This window comes from Botryllus schlosseri, chromosome 7 (assembly GCF_051294905.1).
Source record: "Botryllus schlosseri isolate E-star chromosome 7, Bs_hap1, whole genome shotgun sequence".
Lineage (NCBI taxonomy): Eukaryota > Metazoa > Chordata > Ascidiacea > Stolidobranchia > Styelidae > Botryllus > Botryllus schlosseri.
In genome coordinates this window covers 28,166,470-28,186,372 of record NC_137242.1, presented here as the reverse complement: position 1 = coordinate 28,186,372, position 19,903 = coordinate 28,166,470, and the positions used below count along the sequence as shown (strand labels likewise).

At 40.4% G+C, this 19,903-nt stretch overlaps 1 protein-coding gene across 2 annotated transcripts; it reads right to left on the bottom strand.

The window, feature by feature from the left end:
• Nucleotides 1-12,690: 12,690 nt before the first annotated feature.
• On the bottom strand, nt 12,691-19,616 carry LOC145443196 (beta-1,3-galactosyltransferase 5-like). Of its 2 annotated transcripts, none has more exons than XM_080321187.1 (4): nt 19,264-19,616; nt 17,430-17,611; nt 15,111-15,330; nt 12,691-14,067 (listed from the first exon to the last, which is right to left on the bottom strand). In XM_080321187.1, exons 1-4 carry the CDS (start codon nt 19,386-19,388, stop codon nt 13,551-13,553), a joined length of 1,044 nt encoding a protein of 347 aa, XP_080177313.1. In that variant the 5' UTR covers nt 19,389-19,616; the 3' UTR covers nt 12,691-13,550. The 2 variants fall into 2 exon arrangements, with proteins under 2 accessions (XP_080177313.1, XP_080177314.1); XM_080321188.1 differs by lacking the exon at nt 19,264-19,616 and adding an exon at nt 17,670-18,465.
• Nucleotides 19,617-19,903: the final 287 nt, after the last annotated feature.

Below are 19,903 nucleotides of genomic sequence, written 5' to 3'. Positions count from 1 at the left end.
TTTGAAGTCCGCTTACCATCATATACCTCTTGGAAGTAATGATAAGCCTTTTACTGCATTCGAAGCTTGTGGTCGTCTATATCAATTTTGCAGGCTTCCCTTTGGAGTCACTAATGGAGTTGCTGCGTTTCAACGCTTTATTGACAGATTTATAGAAGGCAACGGACTGAAAGGCACTGTCGCTTATCTAGACGACATTACAATTTATGGCGATACAAAGCAACAGCATGATGAACGTTTGCAAGCTTTTATAACCGCCGCGAAGGTTTGTGATCTAACTCTGAATGTTAACAAGTGCAAGTTCTGTGTTAAGGAATTGTCCATTTTGGGACACCTCGTCGCTCACGACTCCATAAAGCCTGATCCTGCTCATCTGAAGCCTCTAGTTGACTTACCTGCGCCTTCTGACGGAAAAAGTTTGAAACGTTGTCTGGGAATGTTTTCTTACTACACGAAGTGGATATCGAATTTTTCCGGTAAAATTGGTCCGCTATGTAACAACGATTTGACATTTCCCTTAAGCAGCGAAGCCTCCTTGATGGCATTTCGGCAATTGAAGAACGATTTCCTACGGTCAAGTCTCGGCTGTATTCTGGAGGATGAAGAATTTACCATCGAGTGTGATGCTTCTGAATTCGCCATTGCTGCAATACTCAGCCAAAGAGGGAGGCCGGTAGCGTTTGCGCACAAAACGCTGAACAAGCATGAGAAGAGGTACGCTGCCGTAGAAAAAGAAGCAGCTGCCATTATTGAAGCAGTACGTAAGTGGGGCTATCTACTTCATATAAAACCGTTTACCTTGATCACGGATCAAAAGGCACTGTCCTTCATATTCGCGAAATCTCATCGCAGTAAGATAAAGAATACAAAATTGTCCTTGTGGAAACTCGAATTAAGTGCATTCAAATACTGCATCAAACATCGACCAGGTAAAGACAACGTAGCCGCCGATTCGATGTCGAGAGTTTGTGCCTTTACAGGATCGAGCTTACGGAATATTCACGTAACACTGTCGCACCCAGGAGTGCGACGGATGATGCACTTCGTTCGAGCTAAATGTTTACCTTTTTCCACAGAAGAAATAAAGAAGGAGTGCCGAGATTGCCCAGAATGTGCTGAAATTAAACCCCGATTTTTCAGACCAGAAGCTTATACTCTCGTCAAAGCTATTAGGGCATGGGATCGCGTGAGTATAGATTTCAAAGGACCAGTCGCTGGAAAGCGACCTTACTTGCTTGTTGTAATCGACGAATTCAGTCGTTTTCCTTTCGTCTTCCCATGCGCCGATATGACGTCGCAGACTGTTATTAGCTGTTTATCGTCATTGTTCGCTTTGTTTGGATTGCCTGGCTATGTACATAGTGACAGGGGAAAGTCTTTTCTCTCTAAAGATGTCCACGAGTTTTTGATCCGAAAGGGTGTTGCGACCAGTCGTACCACTCCCTATCACCCGACGGGTAACAGTCAATGTGAGCGGGCTAATCAGACGATATGGAGGTCAATTAAACTTTTACTCGCATCTCACAAATTGCCAGAGAGCGCTTGGGAAGCGGTGTTAGCAGACGCCTTACACTCTATAAGGTCATTATTATGTACTGCCACCGGAGTCACTCCACATGAACGTTTCTTTTCATTTCGTCGTCGATCGATGCACGGTCAATCTATTCCAGATTGGATGATATCCAGCAAAGATGCGCTCCTGAGGAAATTCGTCCGAAATAAAAGCGATCCTCTCTGCGGATATGTCGAACTCATTGAAGTAAATCCAAAGTATGCTCTTGTAAAGCGCCGAGACGGTCGTGAAAGTACGGTATCTGTGAAAGACCTTGCTCCGTGTCCTCCTCGTGAACGAACAGAATCCTTGCGTTCAAAGTCCGAAACTGAGGAAGATATGGAGATTCTGGAGCGTGAACCTGAACAAGTGGTTGAAGAATCGATTCGGTCAGTTGAGAAGGAGCGCACGAACACCGATTCTCACGTAGATCGCTCAGACGACGTCGATGGCAGTCCGATGCCTGCAGTATCTCTCCGTCGTTCTACTCGCATCCGTCGGCCTCCTGATAGATACGGAGATTGGGCCTAAATTGTTTTGTTTGTAGCTTAAAAATTTGTCATTTGTAACGATTTATTTATAGTGTAGTCTTAATTTTTAAGGAGGGGTGATTGTGGTGATTATTGTTTCCTCGTGATCTCACCAATTGTGTTGATTACTCGCATTTGTGTTGATTACCCGCATCTTACCCTACCTTATATATTGAGTGTTTTATGTACCGCGTTTAGTTGCTCGAGTCTTCATTTAGTTAATAAAAACCAAACTTGCGTTGAGGTCGTAGTACGTTTTCAGTACACCACAAAATGTGGTTATGCCATGAAAAATCATCTCGCGTGCCGCAAATGGCACGCGTGCCGGGTTTTACCGAACCCCGACGCACAACGTAGAGATAGCCTACGCGTAATCTAATATGTAATAATACGCATTCATAAGGCAGGGCCATAAGAGGTGAGGCATCGGTTTGTTCCAAGTACATAAGTCGGTAATATAGGGCTCTCGTTTTGTTTTACACTTAAGCGATGGATCCAAGACAGAGAATGAACTGGATGTGCATTCCTTAGGCCTATTCATGAGGCAGGCATGGAATGAGCGACCGAGAGCTTCGACAACAGTACAGGAATATGTGAGGTTCAAGTCGAAGCAATATCGCAGGCATTGCTGTGGAGTGTGGATGTTAGGAATCGGCGCTCATCAGAAATGCGAGATTTTGTCGCTCTGCATCGGCGCTATCAGCTTCTCGGAGAATGCCGAGAAGCCGGCCATGGCATTCATAAGTGACGCCATTCGACAACAAAAGGGCAGGAATGTCAACATAGATTTGGTTTGGATACTCATACATTGCCGTTTCCCTAGTTATGAAATAGTTGACGTTCTTATAAGAATGTCGAATGTGTTTTTCGAATGATTGCCGTAGTCTTGTGTGGCTCTCAATGAATGAAGAAAAATCGTCCAATCGCAGTTGTAATTCTATGAGAAGAGGGTTTCATTGTTGGCTTTATCGCACAAAACATTTTCTTTGTGAAATTGGGGATACATATGTTTTAATGTTAGCTTGCCATGCATATTTTCGCGATTTGCATTTTGTTGGGGGGATGCCTTCAACCAAATATACTTTAGCGATATTAAAAGTTTTGCAACGACTCCAGAATGACTTTGTTCATCCGAGCCCAAGTGCTGGGGAAAAATATATAATAATGTGAAGGCATAGCGGCCAGCAGTTGAAGGTGCCATTGGTGTGTGTTAAGTAGTATGTTATAAGAATGTTGGGGTGTGTGCACTGCGCAGTGTGCCGGCAGTATAGTTACCCAAAATTGGCATTTGGATTCGTAAGATTCATTAGATTTACCGATTATATTATTAGTATCGCATTCCATATCAATACTATCATTTACATCCCATGATATGGACGACCGTTTATTCTGTCAAAAATTGACTCCTCCAGGGATGCATCAATATGAATCAAGCTAAGCTCTCTACACCTTCCGCATAGCTCAATGTGCAGCTTTTGACAGTCCACGCCCGTGAAATTTCACCGAAATTCGGCGACAAGTGAACTACTCTAATTCTCAAGCATGCAGGTGCTACCGGTCCAGCTCGATTAACGGATTTTGATGGAGAAACATAAATCGATCATCTCAGAAACTGCACGAAGATATGGTGATTTGATTCCAGGATATAATCCAATTAGAAATTCCTTACCGGATAATCAATCCATTCTGTAAAGTTTCTGAGCAGGAAATGATTGAGGAGCTGATTATATTGTGGAACAAGTTTGAGTTCAATATCTCCAATCCCTTGTTCAGGATACACAATTAAATCAAATAGAAATACTTTCTCTGGAGTCGGGTTGACTTCTTCGTTGTTGTCCTTCCCCGCTGATATTTGCTTGAACGTGTTTTCAGTGCCTTGACCAAGTTTTTGACTCACAGCAGAAACCGAGTTGATAGTACGGCACATGGAGACTGGAGATCTCAGAATGATATTGTTCTTATCGAAACTCAAACCCATTATGACGACTGGTATCACATCAGTACTGGTGTCACCCGTGAAGAGCTAGTTTCACGATATGTAAGAACTTGCCTGGTTGGATTAAACCCAGGGTTGTAACCAAGTCACAACGCTCCGAGTCACAAGTCAATCACACTTTTATATTTTTGACTCGAGTCAAGTCGAGTCGTTTTCAATTCCCACCGAGTCAAGTCCGAGTCCAAGTCAGCGAACAGAGGATCGAGTCCGAGTCATGGTATTACGACTCGAGTCCGAGTCCAAGTCATTGTGTTGGCTGCTCAGTAGGGTTGTTCAAAAAAACTTTTTTTCCAAATCTCACTCGCCTATTGACTAAATCGTCAGGTTGTCCAAGAAAATGATGCACACCAAATTTGACTCAATTCCAACCAGTCAAGGCCGTGCAATCTTGAATTGAAATTTTTAATTTATTAATAAAAATGAAAAAATAAAAATTCTTGAAATTTTCTGTCAACCCCATGAAATTGTTGAGCTGTCTTCAAAGACGATGCAAAAAAAATTTGAGTCAATTCCGACTAGTAGAAGCGGTGTAATTCGCGTTTTTCGTTGATAATTGTCGGATTATCCTTGATCCGGGGATTATCAACGAAAAACTCAAATAGTTCCGCTTCTACTAGTCGGAATTGACTCAAATTTGTTTTGCATCGTCTTTGAAGACAGCTCAACAATTTCATGGGCTTGACAGAAAAATTTGAGAATTTTTATTTTTTTATTTTTAATAATAAATTAAAAATTTCAATTCAAGATTGCACGGCCTTGACTGGTTGGAATTGAGTCAAATTTGGTGTGCATCATTTTCTTGGACAGCCTGACGATTTAGTCACCAGGCGAGTGAGATTTGGAAAAAAATGTTTTTTTTTTTAACAACCCTACTGCTCAGTTTCCAGTTAAGTCTTCCTAAACCCACTTTTTAACTCTGTTTGGTGATATTGAATGGTTCGCATTTATAATATATCAATTTTCCTCGCTTTTGCCAGTTTCTGGTCGCATTTTCAAGCACCAGTACCAGCAAACGAAATCCCAATAGTGTGTTGGCTACGAAATTACAATGAAATGTCTGTCTTCGCCGTCTGAATCCCGAGTCAATGACTTGCTTCGAGTCATGCGCATTGACTCGAGTCCAAGTCGAGTCAATACACAGATTGACTCGAGTCGAGTCATTTCCGTTATTTGAGAAAATGACTCGAGTCGAGTCGAGTCATCTGAAAATCATGACTCGAGTCTGACTCGAGTCGAGTCATGACTCGAGTCATTACAACCCTGATTAAACCTAACAAGCGACAATTAGCAGTGGCGGCTCGTCCTATAGGGCAACTGGGGCATTGCCCCACCTAAAATTCTGTTCAATAACAATTCTTTACCATTTATAGACGCACAACAATCTATATATACCGAAATCACAGCGAAAATCGTATTCTTCTTGTCCTTTCGCTTGTAAATGCCCATATATAGCGAAGTCTCTGCGAAAATCGAATCCTCTTCTGTGTTTTCGCTTTGCGAATGCCTAGCCGGGGCTTGCCCCGGTTGCGCTCATAACAAGCTTTGACTGTCTATTCTCTCAAAGCCGCGCACAATAAAGAAACGGTGATTTACTCTCTCCTATTCATAAAATTACCGAGCAACCGGGGCTCAATAGGTCTGTGCCCCTAAGGTGTGATGTAACAATCGTATCTATATCTGAACTCGGTTACCGTCATATGCGTTTAGTCGACCTTTGCTGGTATAGGTCGATTTTGATGGTGTTTCACACCATGAAAACTCTTGAAACTTGGTATGTCATGTCGTGATGGTGGTATTTAACATTGCCCCAAGTTTCAGGGTTTCTACTTAAAGTTTAGGGTAGTAAATCCGTTTCCGAAGTTGAGTGTGTGCTGATCCGTCATGTATCGCAAACAGATTTTACTCGAAAGCCGGTATTGGTATCCATTGATTTTGACGATGTTCAATACTGAGATCGGTTATGACATTTGGCACGGTAAGTCTTAATGTTAGTATCGAACGCTGTACCAAGTTTTAATTTTGTCACTGAACTATGTTAGTGGTAATTTCGTTTCCTAAGTCGAGTGAGAGCTGACTCGTCATTTATCGCTAACAGATTTTACGCAAAGCCGGTATTGGTCTCTATTGATTTTAACGATGCTCCTTACCTAGATCTGTCATGAGATTTTGCAAGGTGTGTTTTGATTTTAGTATCGAACGCTGTGCCAAGTCTCAAGGTTGACACTCAATGATTAGGGCAGTAATTTCGTTATCAAGGTCGAATATGGTAGAGATGTGCTCAGATCTGACACTTTAGCATACAACGCATTGCGGATTTCACGCAAAAGCCGGTGTATCTGTGGTAACGTTAACTGTGTTCCATACTGAGATAGGTGACGAGATGATGATATCATTCTCATTTGCATTCAAATATTTACTTTGATATTATATTCTCCAATGTCAATTTCACCGTGAAATTGTGGCCTTCAAGCCATTTGCTTACAGCCCTCTGTCAAGCGCGATAGCTATTTCGTTTTCGATGTCGGCTAACAGCTGATCACTTGATCAGCCTATTCCTCAGTAAATTTTACGCAAAATTCGGTCTGTTTGCATTATTTTGACAGTGTACCATACCGAAAAGGGCCATGAGGCTACTTCTCGATGATGTCATGTAACAGTGTACGGCTTTCACCCACGTATATATTCGGTAATATATTTTCCAAAGGCGATTTCGCAGCAGACCTATAGACAGTAATAAAACCATATGTGTCGTGTTACAGTCTCCAGTTTCAAGGCCAAAATCTCCTATGCTGTACCGAGACCGAGTTTCCGAGACTGCTATATTCTTGGTTCTTCAGAATGATGTTTTGGATTCAATATGACAGGCCCAATGTATGAGATAACAATTGGGTATGTGTCCGAACTCGTTGACCTTTCCAATTAGGCTTACGCAATCTCTCGAGTTATAGTCATTTCCATTTCTGCAGATAATTAGTCAGGTCTAGTGCGAACATGAACCGCGTTGAATCTTTGTTCCGTACGCCGTTTACGTAGTTACCACACTTCAAGTCACAGCTCACCGGCAGACCTCTCGTGGCACATACGTTAAAATCACTGTTGTCGGGAAATTCATGTTACCGTAACATCATTAAGTTACTTGTTTACGTTGGAAAACGTCATTGTGACGTCATCTTGATAAACCGTCGCTTGCAGCCCTTGCCCCACCACCCGATATTGTCACGAGCCGCCACTGACAATTAGCATAGACAAAAGTCCACTATAATCAAATAGCATATAAGTATTTGATAGCACCACATCATTCAAGTCTAGCAGTACATCACTCAAGTCAATAAGGCAATATCATTGGTGGAAAAACAGCATCATCCTCAATCTGTGCAGAAGATTCCTGAGCTAACATAGATGGCTTGAAATATTTGTGTAACAGTCCGAAATTTGCATTGTTACTTTCTTTCTGAATCTGAGACAACTTCATTTTCTGAGATCCTGACTTACATTTAGCATGTAGGCCTACTCGAGGCATTGCAGCAGATACTTGACTACAGTAATCAGGAGATACTGATGCTACCAATTACAAGATGACATATAAATGAGTGATACCAAGTCGCTAACGGTTGTCAACTGACGAGTGCGCCTTACTAAATATGTTGTTTACCGAGTCATCTTTATATTGAACTTGTAGCCCATTTCAAGACTGTAATGGTAAAAATTGTCTTGTGCAACAACTGATCTTAGGGCAAGTTTTGGTTGCAGTCAAATCTGTGGAAAGTTGCACTTATTTTTCACTAAAGTTGCACTAAAAAGGTACATTTAGGGATAAGTTTCTTGAAATTTTAAGGTATGAGATACTCGAATCGATCCCTATCCAAGGCACTGTAGCAAAACTCAGTGTTGGCGACTTAACAAAATCAATCGCCTGAAGAAATTGACCCAGTGGTAATATAATTTTCGGCGGTCTAGCCTGAATGTACCTCAACTCAGAAATGACCTCAAGTTTAAATGACAGTGAAATAATCAAGCTATTTCTTTACATATAGTACCAAATATTTCCAGTAAAAAATTAGTTGAATGAAAAATCGAAAATGTGCAAAAAGTTGCTTGAATAAATGAAGAAAAGGTGCAATTTAAAATTCCTCCAAACAGCTTAAAACACAATAGTACATAACTTCTGGGTATTAATGAAGCTGCCGGAAGCTGTAAAAAAGTTGCAAAAACTTTCCCTGTGATCATTCAATTCTCTGCTCTGCCCTGCTGAAATTGATGTCATAGCTCATGGATTCTCAACTTCCCATGTATAGCGGGCCGCATTTTACCAGCTAAAGACGCTGCGGGCCGCAAACCATTATAACCATGCATTTGTGGGCATGTATCAAATTTAGGCTTTTGAAGCCTATTTATTAGTCGTATACGGCCGTCTAGTCCATTTTTATGCATTCTAAAGCATTAACGGAGAGCGTTCGTAAGTTTGCAATCGCTGTTTTTGTGAGAATATGTATCTTCCAGCGTCGCAAGTAAATCATTTAATGGAGCGTGCATTGCATTCATTGCCAAGTCGGTATATGCATGCACCTTTGAAACTCTTCCACCAGAGAACGGAACGCTCTGTTTCAATTAGAGGTCGAGCGATATTGATTTTAGCAGGCCGATACCGATTATCGACACACTCACAAGACCGATAACTGAGACCAATATTAATATGAAGGAGCAGAAAACCATTTCGCCAAAAATACTATATATTAGGATAGATCGCACTTGTACACGCCACAGAAAGCTGAACAACAAACGAGAAAACTAAAAATTAAAAAGAATTATTGCTGAATTGTGCACTTTCGTTGAAATTTGGGATAACCCAAAACTTGATACAGAATTGCAGATCACTCAAGTAGAAGTAGATTGTAATGAAGGAAGCACAGTTTCTCTGCATGGTCTTCCAGTTAAATTCGTCCTGCAAAGGTAAATCTGTCACGTATCACCCTTTGCGTCGTCGATTTCTTGAAATTGGGAACACGGAGCATCGAATTTCCAATATTTTTGAATTCTTTTTATGTATAAAATATCGGCCGCGATATCGGCCTTAGTAGGCCGATATTGATAATCGGGAAAGTTCCAAATATCGGCCTCGATAATCGGTCAGGTCCATAATCGGCCGACCTCTAGTTTTAATGCGTGAGCGAGCAAGTATGAAATCATGGTCACTTTTTCGTTACAACAGGGGCCATTATCACTTTGAGCTCTCAGTGATATGAGAAGAAGTCTGGTGTTTAGGGATCATTTCTGACCAATTAACCCATGTCCTTTCCTTCCAAGGCTGGAGCCCTCCACCAATAGTTACAGAAGTCAACTTTATCATGTTGATGTTTTTCGCTGGCCACCTCCCCACGTTTGCCTTGCCAGCATTTCTTCGACAATTATGTCCACTCTGATAGAATGCACCAAGAAAATTAGCTATGCAATGTCTGTGAAGCCGTTGGATTCGCTCAATGCTGGGCTAAAGTAGAATACGCCGCAACGTGTTTCAGAACAGGCGATAAAACATCGACTGACAACTTTACTGGTCACAGTTGAATCGGACAACAGTGAGTATTCGCACACTATGTTAAATTATTATTGAAATCACACCTTCTCTAGCAGATTTTTTGGGTTTAGCAATATTCCAATGGGTCTGTAACGTCGTCGGCAATTTTAACAATTCGTCGAACTATGGACTGCTGGGCTTGACACCTATAGGTAGCAACGTTTTTTCCAAGATCAGGCGATATGTAACGTAGACGAAACTTTCGCGGTATCGTTTTAAGCTTCTACGCTTCGTCACGACAACTGTTCTTCGACAAATATGACATATATATGTTTTCCATTTATATATGAAAAAGCAAATTCATTATTTCACGCAGAGTTGCAAACCCGGTTTTCGCCGTGTCTTATTCTTGTTTCTGTTCAAACCATTCGCGGTGAGTGAAGCACTCTTTTAAAGTGTACTAAGGAGCGGTATTATCTTAAACCACAGTCCAAACCAATGTTCCCTCCAAGCCGCGCACAAAAAAAAAAGCCAAAGTGATGATCTTTCTTTCAGTCGTTACATACTGTTGTCCAAGGGGCCGCGCGGTGAGTTGGTGAGTGCGCGCAGACTAGTGAAAAATTGAAGGGAACATTCGTCCATACCAATACTGATCCAGAATAATAAAAATCTAAACTCGAAAACATATCAAGAGACCAGAACACATCAAAGAATGGGCATTCAAACGAGATAGCGACAGTGCTATAAGAGAGCTAAGTATCTAAATTAATATGCAACAATGCTGTGCCAGTAGTAATTGCGCTCGTAATGAAAGAGGCCGCGGGCCACAAAATGAACCGCTGCGGGCCGCATGCGGGTCATAGCTAAATTGTTCGGTCACATTTTCGAACATATTTTCCTGTGAAATCACAATAAATTATCAACCTCACAACAAATTGAATAGCTGTAGCCTTCTGTACACCTTTCTCGATGATAGCCGCCATTCAAACCTTTCAAGTATCGACATCGATTTTTTAGTCATAGAATATCAGGTATCAGGCAGCTAGAACTTTTCCTGTATGCAGGAAAGATGCGAGATCTATTGTATATCTATTTGCAGTACACCACCAATTAAAAGACCTCCACCTCTAATGAAAAAAAAAACTTTCTGTCAACACTATAAATAAACACTTTTTGACTGACTGTATCGGGTGCGCATTGAACTTGGTATAGCTTTAAAAATACAATGCCAAGGAATGAACAAATTTTACCATCATGACAACGCTGAGACTAAATTTCCATTCAGAAAAGGCCTAATACACAACTAATATGTCGAGACATGAGAATGGCTCAGTAAACAACAATATATATAATAGCCTACATGATTTCATTTGCTTTCATTTCCATGTTACAATATGACCTCATTAACATGAAACCAAAGTAAGCTCTTTTAACGTGCACAGAAATTCAATTATCGAACACCGTTTACGGTACCATAATCCAGTGCTCTTCAACCTTTTTCGACGTGGTACACCCTTTTAACGTTTGCTCAAAACTCGTACAGCCCTGTTCATTAGGGGTCTTCAAAAATGACCTTTTTCCTCAAATCGTACTGGCTACTTGATAAAATTGTTAGGTTACCTAACTTAAGCCTACGCACCAAATATGGTTCGATTCCAACCAGTAGCCGCATGGCTACGGAAGAAAAAAGTTTCTATTTATAATATAAAAATAAATAATGAAAAATGTGATTTTTTTCTGTTCACCCCATGAAAGGATTAGGTTGTCTATAAAAATGATGTTCTTCAAATTTGGTTCAATTCCAACCAGTAGAAGCGGAGTTATTGCCGTCAAAAAATTTGGATTTGAATAAAATAGTATTTGGTCACAGAGTCTATTCGCAGCCAGTTAGGCCGCCCGCCATGCAAATTGGAATTGATTTCGTGTCAGCCCCAAAACAGCATGACATTACGAACGATAATCAACCTAAATGTAACAGTAGGCTATTGGGGAGAGAGAGTAGGTAAAGCTATTGCTGCAGAAGCGGTAATTCAGATCAGCGATGATAGCAGGCGCACCAGCCTATTGCGTATCAGGCCTGCCCCACGCCACACACAGTCGATAGTAGCACATGGGCTGCAGGAGATGTCAGTAAACTCAGATCGTATGCCGCTATACACAGTCTATTGTCGCTAATTTGCATCACTAATAACAAAATACTAAATTGCAAATGTATGGCGAAATATTGGACATAAAATTGGCATTTAAAAAAAAGGGTTTCGATTTCAACATGGAAGATGTTTCGACCCTGGCTGGCTACGTCACTTCATTTATGTGCATTGCGGTATTTATTAACGTCGGGTAGGAAGTACCGCCGATTCAAGAAGTCTGAGCTATCGCGGCGGTTTCCTCAAAAATCACTAAAAGACAAATGACTAGCTGAACACATGTTTGTTAACTGCATACTTTCCAACATCAAACGGAACCATTGGTCTATTGCTGACGGCTAAATGAATAGGAGAAATATTTGCTTATGGCATCACAATCAAGCGGTGTACAGTATTACACTTGAGATAACATCGTACCATATTGCTCATTCACCTGTGCGTCAACCTGTACTGACCCATATACCTGTCTTTGTGATAGCTAGCCATCGGGTCATTGTAATTCGGATCTGGTACACCCCTGTACACCCCATCCGAGTGGTACACCCTTTGCAAATTCTGGTACACCCTAGGGTGTACGACAACCCCGGTTGCAGAGCACTGCCATAATCTACATGGTACATGTATTTTTACATTTATTCGCAAAATGATAACCATAATCGCGTTAATATAGAAGGAGGGGCCTCAATCAAAGTAAGGTCTTTTAGCGGGTGCAATAATTTAATGATCAACTACTGTTTAAGGTACCATATTCTACATAGGTAGATGATAACTAAAATTCGCATAAATTTAGAAGGGGGGCCTCATAAAATCAAAGTAAGCTTTTTTAGCAGTTGCAGAAATTTAATGATCAACTACTGTTTACGGTGCCATTCTACAAGGACGGTGCCATATTCTACATGGGTACATGTATTTTCCCGGTTATTCGCAAAATGATGATTAAATTCGCATAAATTTAGAAGGGGGGGGGGGGACGCTCATAAAATCAAAGTCAGCTCTTTTAGCGGGTGTAGGAATTTAATGATCGATTACTGATTACGGTACCATATTTTACATGGGTACATCTATTTTCATGGTTATTCGCAAAATGACAACTAACCTTCGCACAAATTTAGCAAGAAGGCCCTCATAAAATCAAAGTAAGCTCCTTTAGCGGATGCAGAAATTTAATGATCGACTACTGCTTACGGTGCCATATTCTACGATGATGCATGGATTTTAACGGTTATTCGTAAAATGATTACTAAAAAATGGGAATCGTTGATTGACCTATCCATACGGTACAATAGGCCTAACATATTCTATATTGATACAAGGATTTCCGCGGTTATTCAGAAAATGGTATTACTTGAAAAAAAGGCGTAAACCGGAGAAATACCTGAAAAAGCGCGTAAACGGGAGAAATACCTAAAAAAAAAAAGCGCGTAAACCGAGTAGAGGGACCCCTCGAAAGCGCGTAAATTACCAAGGGGGCCCTATGCGACCGCCTACCTCGCCTACCCCAAATGCCACCACTGTATATAGACAACCTAACACTTTCATGGGGTAAGAAGAAATTTTTGACTTTTTTATCAATTTTTATATAATAAATAAAAACTTTCTTCTGCTGTAGCAATGCGGCTACTGGTTGGAATTGAACCAAATGTTATGTGTAGGCCTAAATCAGGTAACCTAACAATTTTATCAAATAGCCAGTGCAATTTGAGGTGAAAAAGTCATTTTTGAACAGCCCTAATAAACAGTCACCACAGGTCAGCAGTAATGTAAAGTGAAGTACTTTAATTCATTTTGGTTTATATGTAGAGGCATAAAGGCTTCACAACTTGTCCGACATTATCTTCTCATTGCCGAAAGCATGCTGAACCGATCCTCCTTTGAATTTCGCTATTGCACAGAACTGATCAGTCACATTTGTACACCAGACGAGGCCCGCATCAACTGCCGAAAGTCGCAACAGGGCGGTTACCCACACGTCGTCGTTATAAAAATATTTGTGATACCTAGACACTTGATAGATGGCGTTCGACATCGATGCGGGCATCGAATAAAAACCGCCTGTGCAAAAACTTGGATAAGAATCCTTGGAGTAGTGCTCGTATGGAACTGAGTTTCGGTAACGCTTATCTCTGATCGGTCCTTCGTTGCTGCGCAGGCTGTTCTGGCAAATGATAGGCGTGTTTTCGAAATGATCGCCATCCATTTGGTTTTGTATCTCGCCGTAGACTTTGCGGAGATCGGGCATCATGTCGTCGTCAGCTGACGAGTAAAACCAATCACTCTGGCAGTTCGTCTGGACCCATTGCATTCCGGCTAGTACTTTCCACCCAACATTCCTGTGCGTTGGAAAGAGATAATTAGAGCTAGACACAATGACTCAAGTGCTCGAGTCTGAATGTAGTATTAACTGTAATGATTTAAGTCGAGTTCTGAAATAAGATTGTTCCAAATACATAAATTATACGCTCCATGCCACTGAGAGTTAATATATCAACGGAAATTATAATATCGATAGCATTTCCTACTCTGAACGCACTGTGTGTAGTATTCCATTTAAAACAAGCATGTTTCAAACAACGCCCTTGTTTAAAACATGTTTTTTATTGTTGTTTTTTTGTTTGTTTTAGGACATGACGTCACGTATTTTTAATTGTGACTTCATAGTCGATTGACAATTGAAAATATACCTCCTTTGACGAAATAGGCTTCCAACCCCTGTCATATACGGACCAAAAATATTCTTAATCAGGACTACATTGTCATACAGCATTTTTACGATCCGCGGTCATCATCACCATAAAATTCATTCCGTACCAATGATCGTGCGTAGCCTACTATAGCTGTTGGAACGACTATTTCGAGGGTTCCAACCGTTCCATATCGCATACGTCGGCTATATCTAGTGTAAATCATCCGTAGGCTCATACTAGATGTTTTTGGGAAGTATTTAAATTATTATGCGAAGATTATTAACAACTTAAAAAAACACAATTCTTTTTAAAATTTGTTTGAAACACTGATTAAAACATGTTTTAAACAGCCATTTGTTTTAAATGCAACCCTAACAGTGTGCAGTACAAAGCAACCCACGCTAGTGAAAATAAATGTGAAGTCGTGATCGACCCAGAGCATTGTCACAGAGCGCAGTGAAATCCAAACTGCATTTAATGTGATTTAGAAGTGGCAATATGTATTTTATGTTCGCATAAAACGTACTTATTTGAACTTTCCTCATCTTCCACACAGTTATGACCTCATAAGGAGTGGTACTCAAATACTAGACTCAACACGAGTCCTAATACTCGATTTTGCCCAGCCTTAGTGAAAAGCGAAAGTGTTACATTAGAGAGAATTGTTAGATGCCCATGGTGCATCATACGTGTACGTTTCTTTGATACCGATCTGAAGTAAATCCCCGTATCGCTTCTGTTCCTTGTCAATCTCAGTCCTATTCATTCTGTCGTCTTTTCCGGTCACAAAAATAACCACGAGGCGAACGGCTTGAAGTAGTTTTTGCGCTCCCCTCGTCCGCCTGATAATATTGCGTCGTTTCGCGTTCTTGATGTTGGATGTCACGCAAACTATCATAGACCACAGCGCTATAAAACATCAATAACTTAATGCTGGAATGTGTAAATCGCGGGATCTGTAAGAATAAGTCATTGCTGCTATTCGAGTTGGAGTTTGGAGTAAGTGGAAGGAAGGCTGCTACTCAATTGATCCGGTCCGACAGACTTTGATATTATTGAATTGTTTATTTTATTGTAAATAAAGTACAGACCCGCAGAGTGGAAATTCTTCATTGTAGTGTTTCATTAGGCTAAGACTCGGCCTTTTACTTTTAACGATCACATAAACTCAACTTCTCATTATTATGTATGATATCAAATGTATTTTAGGATACATAGAGGACATCATGGAATTCGGATATTTTAAAACCAGGTTTATCTATGCTCCCGTGGGTTAAATGACAATTTTGGGTATAAAAATGTGTTAAAACCAGGTTTCTATGTTCCCGTGGGTCTTTGGTATCACATCAAACGTGCGTATTAATTTAGTTGTGGCCGTTTCATTGATATCATCGCCATCAAGATCGTATACGTGGTCATCAACAGATACCAATAGCTTGGAGAAGGAAGATGATAATCGGAACTGTGCTAAGATTCGATTATCATCGCAAATATTGGCATATGCTTTTATCTAAGCTTCAACAAACTTAAAACGCCAATATTTGCGATAATAATTGATTCGTGGCAAAGTGGTTAGGGGACAAATACCCATTCTATAATCGATTAAAGACAAATTGGAGGGAACCATTTACACTTGAAGAGGGCACCATTATTTCGCTATTCTTTGCTCAAATTATGAATCTGCCGACAGCCATCCGCTTATATATCATGTTGCCGAGGGTTGTAACAGCAAGAAGATGAATTGTTGGGGACGAGAAATCGTAAATATTTGAATCACTCCTAGTTACTAAACGTTTGGCGGTGGATGGATTTTGTATCACGCTAAGAGTTAAATAGGCGATGCAAGCATGTTTGCAGAACATTTCCATACCTTTATAACGGTATATGATTGGAGCTTACAATGATCACCTATGTAATAGGCTACTACGCGTGCAAAATTTGCCAATGGTGGCAAATTGAATTATATGAAAAGAAATCGCTGTGTATATAGCTGTGTTGGGATCAAGTCACTACCTTTGAGTCACGAGTCATTTCGAGTCATTGCGCATTTTGACTCGAGTCAAGTCAAGTCACTTGATTTTTGTAGGTGACTCGAGTCAAGTCGAGTCAAATCAAGTCAAGTCACGAGTCAAGTCACAATTCAAGTCAAGTTGCCTTTTCCAAGTATGAAGCATGATTAATTGATTACGTCATTGCATTTTGCTAGCTGTCTGAAATACGGGTTGAGTGGTCATTGATTTTCTACCGATGAACGAATATAGAGTTAACTATACACGCAAGAAGGCGCTGTATCGCTCACATATAGGCTACGTAGAACTGCTAAACTACGTAAGTAATTGCATACCCTCAGTTTATAGTCACCATCCAAAATAGAGAATAGAGAAACGAATTGATAGGATGCAATACATTACCTATTTACAAATTGATATGAAAAAATTCGAGCCTGCGCCAATTGGTGGGGACTATATGTAAACTATATTCGAGGTTCGGTTAAGGTAAGAACAGAGAAGTGAAATATACATTTTTCTATCAAATTACTTTACTATACTAGTTTACGACAAAGTAAGCTATAAGCTTCGACTTCGTTTGTGGTCAATATATTTGTGAGAGTGAGAAATCAATGGAGGCTCAGTAAAACGAAAAATCATTGAAAGATTGGTCGCTCTCACGGGTTACAGCAGCTTTTCGTGAACAATTCGAACATACGTTCGAACATACGAACATACGTTCGAAACCGATTACTTGATGACTTGAAATTGACTCGTGAATTTTGCTCCGAGTTACGAGTCAATCCACATTTTTGATACGCCGAGTCAAGTCAAGTCAAGTCATTTTAGCAAAGTGACTCGAGTCAATTTAGTCATACGGAAAAGGTGACTCGAGTCTGACTCGAGTCAAGTCATGACTCGAGTCATCCCAACACTGCTATATAGTAACACATTAATTTTCCTGTAGTCCAAGTGTTCTATCAAATAGGCTGTTGCGATCAAAACGACAGAATGGACAACCTCGTTTTCCAAATGCCTTATCATTGCAGCTATTATTCCTTGGATATATAATGAATTCGAACTCCTCTCTTGGGGTATCCATTCTCGCCATTAATGACGTGTTGCCATATCCCAATACGTTGAAAGCGCTTAGACTTGTTGTAGGAAGTCTTCCGATCAGATGCGGTGTAGGAAGAGCATCTCTGTGAAATACATGTGCAATTGTGCATTTACTGCATGCTTGATCGATTATAAAACTACCTTTTTTAGTTTCCAAATTTGGTAAAATAATGAGGCATTGGTCTAAGTCAGCGGTTCTCAAACAGGGGGCCATGGTCCACTGGTGGGACACAGGACCAGTTTGATGTGGACCACAGAGGTATTGTAAAATGATTGCAGGTTTATTGATATTTGTTATATTATTCGCTCAAAAATATATACATATTATCGAATTATACCTACGCTACATAAAGTTTTGCATCCGGCTTTGATGAGAAGTCGTGGCACGTATGGAAACACAATGTGCAAGTCGGAAATGGGAGGGGAAACGGCGGCTTTGGTCCCCCGGTTATGAGAACCTACGGCTAACAGGAAGGAAAATAATATTGATGATATTAACTGCAAATTAATGTCGCAGTAACCATGTATTCCGGCTGGGTCATATGTCGCTGAAAATTGTGTGGATTAAACTTGAACTGAAGTGTGTTTGATGCAGACTTACGGTACTTCGGGAGGACGTATTATTGTAACATAAAAGTAGCCATAATTGCAATTGATTGTAAATATCAATTATCAACTTCCTGTGGAAGTGGCGCCTATATGCATTGCATGTGGATCTTCACTACTAACGAAAAATGACCAACGACACTACAAATAGGTGCACGTTTCCGAAAATATGTTCAGGGTATCTTTTGCTCGGTTGTCATAACAATTTCACATATAATAGTGATGCAAAACAGTCCTAGAAGTACTTTCTACGTTACAGAATCTACAGTGCAAAAATGAGTAATTTAGCCTGATAGCAGTGCGAGTAGAAGTGGAAGTAATCACAAATCATAACACGTAAGTAGCAGAAGTGAGCAAAACTTTAAAAAGGTAGGACTTCGTTGCTGCCCACCTCAAGAAACATAAAACAGTTTCAGGATGATTTGCGCAAAATCTATAAGTGAAATGCTGAGCACGTTATAAGGTATAACCCTAGAATAATGGTTAACCTGAATACAAGCATTCGCGGAACCCATTCCCATCCTAATAGTCATCTAATGCATTACCATACAATACTGGGGTACAAAAAGAACTGTGTATCAACAGTGTTAAAACAACGCAACCAATAAAATATATTTCCACACAAAACAAAAACTTTATAATCACTATTGATTGCAAATCAGTGTGACTTCAGATGTTCCCATTCAGAGACCAGCTGTAAAATGCAAGGTCTCACCTTGGAAAGTGTCGTCGTATTGTTCTGCCGACAAGCAACAGCGTGATAACAATTGCTTAATTACCGATGAGTTTATAAATATTGGAGTTAAAAGTGGCATTTTAGAACGTTTGATTTTGGACTTCGAATTCCAATCTGTCTTGCGTATACGTTACGACGTACCAACAGCACAGTCACAATTCGACTACTGATCGGGCCCGATTACTTGCAACCAATGATTACCATAGCGGGCGTATCATCACGAATCATATGCATGAGTCGCGTTGTCGCAGACGGAACTCCTTTGGTCACAGAAGTCCTAGTGGTTTATGGAACACCGGTGAAGAACCACTGCCCTAGAAACTATATATAGCCAGACTTAGACTTTACATAGCGTCTTCCAATGACACTGTTGAGTTGTGTCTTCCAACTTACAGCGCAGAGTTAACATGAGTCGGATATGCTTCGTAGTGTAAATGCTTTCCGAGCATAATCATTGTAATCATCGTAAGCAACGCGAGAAACGTGAGTTTCACGAGAAATTGAGATAATCCACCCATCTTCCAGCTTCATGCGTCAATCTTTATCGCGTTGCAATGGAAATTCGGTATCACCGCACATCGTAATTGAATGCAAAAACTACACATTTGATTCGACATCTGAAAATGGTAATGCATGTTCACGAAGTGGCGACAAATAATGAAAGTGCCTTTGAGACTGCCAAAAATTCACATCGCAAAATGTAGTGAGACAGTGAGTAGATACAGATGGGTAATAGGTAAATAAAGTCAGCCCATTTATTTGAGGGAGCTATTTTGCACTGTGATAGCCATAGTACACGAAACCTATATTCAACTCACACCACGGTATAAATCAATCACAACATTTTAATCGAAATGATTCTTGTAAACGAAATGACGTGGGAAGGTCTGGACGAAGAAACGGAGCATAAATTTTTGAGTTAGGTTCTGATTTCGTGTAGGCCTACCACACATTGGTTGTCAATACGTACTTTTTTCGCTGGGAGTGTATGGTATACAATTCAAACACCCATATGATTTTCCTTATTATAGTT